Below are 9,552 nucleotides of genomic sequence, written 5' to 3'. Positions count from 1 at the left end.
GATTTGATTCTATTCACAGTTTTAAAGGGGCCATACTGTCAAAATTCTACTTTTTGAGGTTTTAAATGCATCTTACTTCTCATTCCTCATTATAAGAACCTCAGAACGGTATTTTGATCCGTTCATGCATTTGAGAGTAATCCTCTAAAAACCTGCACTGTCTGCAGCAGCCCCTCCCATACCCATGAAAACGAGCGGGAGGAAATGTGCTGACGTCAGCATGATGTGAACCACCCCCTCCAGGAAGAGTTTGCTCTGCCGGCACCGCCCCCAGTCTAACACCAACACTCAATTTCTCCACTGAGCTAGTGCTGATCAGCAAAAACTTTCATTTTAGATGCAGAATACGTATATCTTCCAGTTGTGTCCTGTCTTCAATAAATTCCAGCTCCAACAAGTGTTAATTACTTTATACTAGGGCTCCTTTAAGACACACTCACAGGTGTGCCTGCAGACTCAGAGATGCGCACACAATCACAGGCGCGCACGCACACTTACAGGCAAACACACACTTACAGGCAAACACACACTTACAGCACACACACACTCCCACTCACAGGTGTGCCCGCACACACTCACAGGCACACACCCACACACTCACAGGTGCGCCTGCAGGAAACTTACAGCTGCACACACACTCACATGCCCACACCCTTACAGGTGCACTAATGCTCACAGACACGCAGATGCTCACAGGTGCGTCCCCACCCTTACAGGGGCGCACATACTCAATACTGCAACTTAATTAAAAGGATAAAGAAAGCGGCATTTGATTTTTTATTTTGTGAAAAGTTCTCTGGTAAATTTGTACCAAAATTCTATTAGAAATATTGCCTTTAAAAATGAAAATGCATAAACAGAAATGTTTTTTTTAATTTATTTTCAGAATGTAAATGCATTACTTGTCTCTTAAATAAAATGAAAAAGCAATCCACCAAACTGCGTTTCCATTTTCTTCATCAATATGCTCATTCTATGACATAATTAAATTGACAAAGCCAATGAAGACTGCTTTTTTGTTTTCACATCCCACCTTGTAAATCAGTTCAAGTTACATTGTGAAAATGAAAAAGCATTTCTGTTTGTGCATTTAAATTTTCACATGTGATGTTTCTAATGAAATTTTGGTACAAATTCAATAAAGAACTTTTTGAAAATGAAATGTCAAATACCTTTTTCTTTATCATTTTAATTAATGAGAGATGTTGAAGAAGAAAAAGAAAAAGTTGTTCTGAGAATTGCTTTTTCATTTCTTTTAAGAGACAAGCAATGTAGTTAAATTGTGAAAATGAAAGTGTTTCAAGTATTGACTTTTATTCTGAATTATGAGTCACATATGCTTCCATACTTTACTGAGAATGTCCCCCCTGAAAAGAAAATTGGAACATAAAAAAACTATTCAAAACATAAAAATAAATCATTGTAGATTGGACAGTGGACTGTTTTGATGCTATTTAAGGACCTAAACCCTGAAATTATATATATATATATATATATATATATATATATATATATATATATATATATATATTAATTGTTGAATGATGTTTAAGGGTCATATATCCGTTCTTATTAATCAAATCTCAATTTCTCTTCAAATATTTTTCTTTCTGAATGATGAAAAGAGAGAACGGCTGGAGTGGAGCGGTGACGTCAGAGCTCCACGTGGTTTGGAGCTCCTCATCGGTGAGATTTCAGCGGAGGTGACATGAGGTGAGAGCAGCTCAGTGAGGTGAATGAGTGTTTGTCAGTGGTTTGACATTAAAGGAAAAGGTTAAATCATGCTGGCCTTTATAAACTTTGTGAGCTCAGATTGTGGAGATTAACATTTAAGAGGTTTAGACTAAAAATATATACTTATTTTTTTAATCAGAGGAGAAAATAGCACTGAAGTGTTTGCTGTCCGGTTATGGTCCAGCGCCGTCTAGTGGCTGCAGATCATACATTTCATTTTTTCTTTGATTGATTTTTAAGAGTTCTGACTGTTTTTCCGGACTTTTGTGCAGACACGCAGACATCCCCGCAGTGTCCGTTTGCGCCTCCGCTCCACCTCTGCGCCTCTGGATCCCAGGAGCGCAAAGTTGACAGAAGGTAATCCCCACCATGTGAGTGGGCGGTGCGCCGGGACCAGAGGCGTGCTTTTTGTGGGGTGGGGGGTTTGTTTTGTGTTTCTAATATTCACATGCTTCTCTACCTATAAAAAGCGCGCCTGCGTGCGTCAGACACTTTTCTCCAATGGCTTCTCCTCCAAAGGTGACAGTAGGAGCCTGACTCTCCCGCCGGCAGAGATGATGGACGACTCCAGCGGAGTCCAGATGGCGCGGGCGCTGAAGCAGGCAGCCCTGTGCCTGATGCTGCTGCCCCGCTTCCTCCTGGCCGCCGTCATGCTGTGGCTCCTGGATTTCCTGTGCATCAGGAGGAAGCTGCTGCTGAAGATGGGCGACAGGCAGGACAGCCTGGACGACCCGCCGCTGTGCGTCTCCGACTCCAACAAGATGTTCACGCTGGAGTCCCTGCGGGCCGTGTGGCACGGCCAGAAGCTGGACATCCTCAAATCCGCGCGCCTGGGCCAGGCTGCGCCCAACACCGAGGTGGTGCTGGTGCAGGAGCGGAGGCAGGTCCGAATCCTGGACTGCATGAAAGGGAATAGACCGCTCATCCTCAACTTTGGCAGCTGCTCCTGACCGCCGTTCATGATGCGTCTGGCCGCGTTTCAGCGCGTCGTGAGCCAGTACGCAGACATTGCGGACTTCTTAGTTGTATATATCGAGGAGGCGCATCCCTCGGACGGCTGGGTGAGCTCTGACGCGCCGTACCAGATCCCCAAGCACCGCTGTCTGGAGGACAGGCTGCGAGCCGCCGCGCTGATGCTCACGGAGGTCCCCGGCAGCCGGGTGGTGGTGGACAACATGGACAACTCCTCCAACGCCGCGTACGGAGCCTACTTTGAGAGACTTTACATCGTGAGGGATGAGACGGTGGTGTACCAGGGCGGCAGGGGCCCGGAGGAGTACCGGATCTCGGAGCTGAAAACGTGGCTGCAGCAGTACAGGAAGGAGCTGCTGGGCTCCCAGAACGCGGTGCTCCATGTGTAGCCGCGCACAACTTCTGCTATTTTTGTACTGGAAAAGAGTTGAGGATCCCTTTATTTTTGTATGAAAGCCAGTGTGTTGGTGCGCGTGCACGCGTGGATTGGCGGGTGCGTCCGCGCTGATGCTCCAGCCGGAGTCTGCGTGAAGTTCGGCTTTTAAAAGGCGCGTCCAGAGAGCCGACACTGATGTTCCTGACTCCACCTCAGCGCAGGATGCTCCCCCTGATCCACGCGGGAACAAAACTGTGGCACAAACGACGCGTGACGGGGACTAGAGTTAGTTTGGTCATTTTGTGTCTGCTTGTGTCTCTTTTGCACTTAAAAGTCTGTTCAAAAAAGCAATTTTTGTGTGTAGAAAGAGAATTAAAGTGCTATTTAAATCAAATAAGTCATATCTTGTCTCGTTTGAGACTCTTTTGAAGGAGTGCATCACTTCATCTGCTCCAGAGGGGCCAAAGTTTGCGCTCCGGTTTCTTGAGCACGTGCACATTATTGAAGGTTGCGCACTCCTCCAGAGGTTGGTCTGTGATGCTGCAGCCTTTCTGGCGCAAACAGAAGGTCAACGGGTTCCGTCCGTCTGTGTTAGACTGTGTTGTGTAAACCTTCAGAATTAAGGCGTTTGATTGCTGCGTGTGTTTTTGGGAGATTGGACAGTTTTATCTGAGAACCAAAGAGAAGATGTTATGGCTGCAGAGACGGACAAGAAAAACATGCATATAGAAAAAAGTTGAAGAAAACTCTCTTTAGTGTTTCTGTGGAGGACTTAGATTAGAATCTTGTGTGATCTTTGATTCACATTAATATCATGTAAAAATCAAATAATTTGAAAATTCATTCATTCAAGAATCATCATTATACCCTCGTGATTTTAGGGTCAAAATAACCCTAGAACTCTTCTTGAATTTGATAAAATAATAAAAAAAATGTATTGCATCAGTCTAATAACCCTTATTCACTTTAATCCATAACATAGTTTAAAAGCAAAGACAAAAAAGGCATTGCATCAGTCCAAACCTGGTTTTGTTTTTATCTAATTTGATATCTGGATCAAATCAACCATTAAGCTCACATTTTTTAAAATATTTTATTTAATTTAGTAAAAACATCAAAATAATACTATATACACATAAAACAGTTAATAAATGAAAAGGAGCAGAAAGAAGAACATTTATATTATTTCCCTCGATGACTAAATCAACCAGATTAAATCAAAATGTATCAAACAAGAATATTTGTGTGTGTATATATGTATATATACATATATTATTTAGTAAAACAGTTAAAAAATTGCATTGCAAAACTCTTGAAAAGTCAATTTGATCTAGATAGTAAATAAATAAATAAATAGACAAGTTTTAGGGTTGTCATACTTGTGTTACTGACCGTCGCTTGTTTTTTGTTAACTGATGGATGTTTGGGTCAAATTTACTATTAAACTCGTTTAACTTTAGTTCAAAGAAGATTCCATAAGCCTGATTCCTAGATTTTTTTATTTATTTGCTATTTGGATTATATTGACCCTTAAGGAGTTTTTGAACGTCAACAAAATAGTTTTAAAAAGCAAAAATAAGAAAACAAAATATTACATTAATTTGTGTTTTTTAAGTATCTGGGTTAATTTGACCCTTTAAAAAATGTTAATAAAAACGTTTAAAAAAATAATACAAATAGTGTCTGTGTGAGTTTTCTAATTCGATGTCTGGGTCAAATTAACGCCTAAACTCACATTTATTTTACTAAAATAGTAAAAAAAAATAAACATTGCATCAGTCTGATGACCCACTGGTTATTTTTCTTGTAACTTATTGATATCTGGCTCAAATTTACTCCCAAGCCAGTTTTACTTTAATTAAAAAAAACATAAAAACATCCCATCAGCCTGAAACTTGTCTATTTATTTATTTATTTGCTATGTAGATCAATTTGATCCTTTAAGAGTTTTTTTAAACATCAACAAAATAGTTTAAAAAAAAAACAAATTCATCAGCCTGTTTTATTTCATTTGATTTTATCTTATATTATTTTATTTTATTTTAAGTATCTGGGTCAAATTGACCCCTTTTAAAAAAAAACTAATAAAAGAATGTTTAAAAATTAATACATAAAGTGTTTGTGTGTTTTCCAATTTGATGAGTGGGTCATAATAACCTGTGCACTCTGTTTTTAATAACATATAAATGTATTTTAAAAAAAGTTTCAAAAGTTTAATTATCCCTCATTATCTTTTTTTTCTTTAGTTAGTCTTCTGGAATAAACTGACCATTTACCTAAACAGTTAAAAAACAAAAAAAGAACAAAACTGAAATAACTCAAGATGAATTGATCAAGTTAAACAAATGATTCAAATTAATTTGTTTTCCTTTTTAGCTTTTTTTCTTTAAAGGTTACATGATTTCTATTTTTTGTGTCTAATCTAACTATTTTTGAAAATAGTTTTCTTTTGTTTTTATGACTTCTGGGTCAAATTGACCCACTTTCTCCACCTCTTTTTTCTTTTTTTAAATCAAATGATACAAAACACAAATACAACAGAAATATTCTTAGACTGCATATTTATCAACCCTTTAAAATTCAAATTCTCTGTTGTTCAATGCCATCACAAAGAGGAGTTAAAGTTTAGATTTCAAACGCTGAATGACCTCCAAACATTCCTGACCTCATATTTAAGACGATGCAGTGAAACAGTTTCAGAGCGTCTCTAGAAACTGTCTCCAGCACTGAGACGTGAACCTCCCTCCACTGTTCCATCCACATCAGTGACTCATCTCTGTGACCAAGCGTCTTCGACTTCTAAGGGAAAAGGGAGCACCTTTTGTGCTAAATGTGTTGTTTCTCTGTGCAGGATGACGTCAGGATGCTAATCCTCATGATGTCGGCTCCCTCGTGGTGTTTCTGCTGTAAACACGTCACTGCACTGGGATGAAACCCTACAAATTTGAGGAAGAGGGCTGGAAAAACAGATGAAATCTGACTACGTCTTCCCCCTTTTCCTCCCAATTGGTTTTTGAAACTTAAGAATTTATAAGTTATAATTTTAAACATTTTTTCATGAAAATCTCTTGTTTTCCATCTGCAGCACAAAATACCTTTTTGTTGGATTTAAATGCTTAAATGTTGCTACATTTTGGTAACATTTCTATAAAAATTTGCTTTTATTCCAACTAGATAAATAAATAATGTGCAAGTATTTGCTTTGGCCTGAACAGTTTTGACTTTAAATAAAACTTTGATTCAGATTGTTTTTGATAATAAATAACTAATAATAATAATAATAAATGGAGAAACTTTAAATAGATGTACTGAAGACACAGTATCTGCACCAATTTGTAACATTGACTTATGGTTGAAAACCACCTTAAGGGGTCTGCTCTACTGAACAAACGTAAAACCTTTTCAGTTTTTGAAATCAGAAAATCTAAATGATAGATTTTCTGTCTGGGAATAAAAAAATGGTGTTACACAAAAATCACTAATTGACATAAAAGGCCTGCAGCTTCACCAACATTTATGTTCTGTAACTGTTTAACACATTTTTATGGAGCTACATTGGGGCCAATATTATTTGAAACCCAAATAAAGCAAATTGAAAAAAAAATATGGTGTTTCTCCAAAAAGATGTAAAATATCCCAAACTTGTTGCTATTCTAAAATAAACTTAATTATTTTCAGCTTCAAATGGTTTCAAAACTCAAAATTTCAATTTTAAACCTTTTTTTTTCAGTTTAAACTCTTTTTTTAGTTTTTGAAAGAGAAAATTTAATTTTTCAAACTTTTGGCCCCGTTGTGGCGCGTTGGGGCGGGGCTTACATGAAGGACCAATCAAAGTCGATGAGGGTGGTAACTTCAGTCACAGAGCGGTTTCTTCATGCTTGCTATCTTTTTTTTTACTGCCTCTACAGACAGTACAGAGATTTTCTGACCGTAATTATCACAGTGGACGCACCAGGACTGAAGTTACCGCCCTCATCGATTTTGATTGGTTCTTCGTGTTAGCCCCGCCCCAACACGCCTCAACGAGGCCAAAAGTTTCAAAACTGAAATTGTTAGACTTGAAAATGAAAAAAAGAGTTGAAACTGAAAAAAAAATTGAAATTGAAATTTAGATTTTTGAAACTTAAAAACAGAACATTTGAAGTTAAAAATAATTTAGTTTATTTTAGAATAGCAAAACGTTTTGGACATTTTTGGTCAAACACTAATATATATTTTTTAATTGGTTTTATTTGGGTTTCAAATAATATTGTCCCAAGTTTAGCTCCATACATTTTCTTTTAATTCATGCACACATAGAGAGGATTTTGTATTTCATTTTCATTGACTGTTACAGAAATAAGGAAAAATCATCATTGGTTTTTAGGCAGTTTGCTAACATGATTTATGCTTAAATACTGCAAATCTATGATTCAGAATGACATGAACATTAAGTTACTTAAGTAATTTAAGTAATTAATTTGTCAATGAACATCAAAAATGTTTCCAATCATGGTAAATACGTCAGGACTTCCCTTCATCTGTTCTTCCCCAGACATGCTGAGGTCTGAATTCACCCTTCAGACTTTCTAATTTCAGCTGAATGAGGAGATGCCCCGCCCCCTTCATCACACTTGGTGTTACACAAACGCAGCTCCTCCTCCAGCGTTTCTACCAAATAAACGCTGTCTGGCAGGACATGAAATGACATCCTGAAATCGCATCTCTTTATTTTGCCAGTCCCATGACTCCCCATTTAGCTGCAAGGCGCTGGAAGTCATATGACGAGGAAAACAAGGTTTGCGAGCATGGGACAGTGCAACTGGGGCGAAGATCTTCCGTGAAACTTTTACTATTTAGACTTGACCTCAGGGAGCCTCGAGATGACTTTTATCTCAATGTGAGCTTTGATGTTTGGGCAGATTGAGAGCAGAATTAACCTTTAGAGTCAGTAAGAAAATAAAGAAAAGTAAGAGAATCTTGGTGATTCTGGAAGGTGAGCAGAAATGGCGTGAAAGTCATCCTTCAGACATCCTGAGGAGAGCCGGACTCTTCTGCGTTACATAATCAAACAAACCATCAGAACACGTCAGAGAATAACTCAATCTGTTTTAGGGAAACACAAACAAGTCGTGCAAAATGCTGCTTTCATGTGAGGATTTTATTTATGACAAGGAAAAACAGCCAAAAGTGTTACCTGAATCTTTTCATCTTTTAAAACATTTTTGCTAATATTCAGTCAAAAAGGTCCAGATTGGGGGAGTTAAAGATGTTTGAGGGCCAACCATTCTTCCAGACGTTCTTTGAACTATTTAAATAGGATTAAATGCAAATTAACAATTTAATGAGCATTTTATTGCTATAGGATACTTTTCATCTCTTCACAGAGAAACAAATACATCTAAATACGTTTTTTTAAACCAAATTACTGTCTATTTTCCCCACTGTTCATGTCTAGTTAGCTTGATGAAGATAGTATGTCTCGTCTGGAAGTCCCTCTTGATGTTGAGCATCTTGAAAACATCCATAGTCTCTTGGCATATTAGACAGAGACAGGTCTTTGTTTAACTGAAAAAAATATGCTCTTTTCCACTTGTCTTGGAAGCGGTAACCCTCAGTTGGCTAAAAAAGAGTTACACAATAGTGTTGTCACGGTTTACAATGACTTAAAATGTAATTTGGCCAATCACTAAAATGCTGGAGCAGCACATTATTGATTTTATGAAAGGGGTCTGCGGGAAGCATTTGCCCAACTTTGGACATGGCCGGTTTTGATGGTAAGAGAGCATCTTTTGCTGATTCAGGTCAAGAATCTATATATTTATTCAAAAATCTTAATTGTCTCAGAAATCCATTTATTGTTGTAAAGCAGGGGTGTCAAATTCAATCACTCAAGGGACCAAAAATCCAAAACATACTTTAGGTCGCGGGTCGAAGAGGATAAACATTTATTAAAAACACTAAAACTACATTTTTAAAACTTTAAAATTGTACTTTTTAACATAATCATGAAGTAGATATATAGCATTACCTGTGATAATGCTAGTGTGAATGTTGTAAGCTGAATTTGGCTGCTGAAGAAGCTGAAATTGATAGCAAAAAACACTGAAGCTAATAGCTGAAAATACTGAAGATGATAGCTGAAAACGCTGAGACAAAGAGCTGAAACCGCTTAAGCTAATAGCTGAAAAACACTGAAGCTAATAGCTAAAAACACTTACGTTAGTAGCTGAAAATGCTGAAGCAAATAGCTGAAGATGCTTAAGCTGATGGCTGAAATCACTGAAGCTGATAGCTAAAAAAGCTGAAGTTAATATCTGAAAATGCTGAAGCCAATAGCTGAAAAGGCTTAAGTTAGTAGCTGAAAACGATGAAGTTAATAGCTGAAATCGATGAAGCTAATAGCTGAAATTACTGAAGCTGATAGCTAAAGAAGCTAAAGTTAATATCAGAAAATGCTGAAGCTAATAGCTGAAAAAGCTTAAATTAGT

The 9,552-nt window shown here is 37.7% G+C and overlaps 1 protein-coding gene across 1 annotated transcript; it reads left to right on the top strand.

Annotated features, from left to right (window-relative positions):
- Positions 1-1,997: 1,997 nt before the first annotated feature.
- LOC112137075 (thyroxine 5-deiodinase-like) lies at positions 1,998-3,483 on the top strand. Its single transcript, XM_024259192.2, has 2 exons — positions 1,998-2,091; positions 2,254-3,483. Exon 2 carries the CDS (start codon positions 2,289-2,291, stop codon positions 3,093-3,095), a length of 807 nt encoding a protein of 268 aa, XP_024114960.1. The 5' UTR covers positions 1,998-2,091; positions 2,254-2,288; the 3' UTR covers positions 3,096-3,483.
- Positions 3,484-9,552: the final 6,069 nt, after the last annotated feature.

The sequence above is a fragment of the Oryzias melastigma genome, linkage group LG24 (genome assembly GCF_002922805.2).
Source record: "Oryzias melastigma strain HK-1 linkage group LG24, ASM292280v2, whole genome shotgun sequence".
In the NCBI taxonomy this organism is placed as follows: domain Eukaryota; kingdom Metazoa; phylum Chordata; class Actinopteri; order Beloniformes; family Adrianichthyidae; genus Oryzias; species Oryzias melastigma.
Note: the sequence above shows the minus strand (reverse complement) of the source record. Positions and strands in the feature narration are given on the sequence as shown.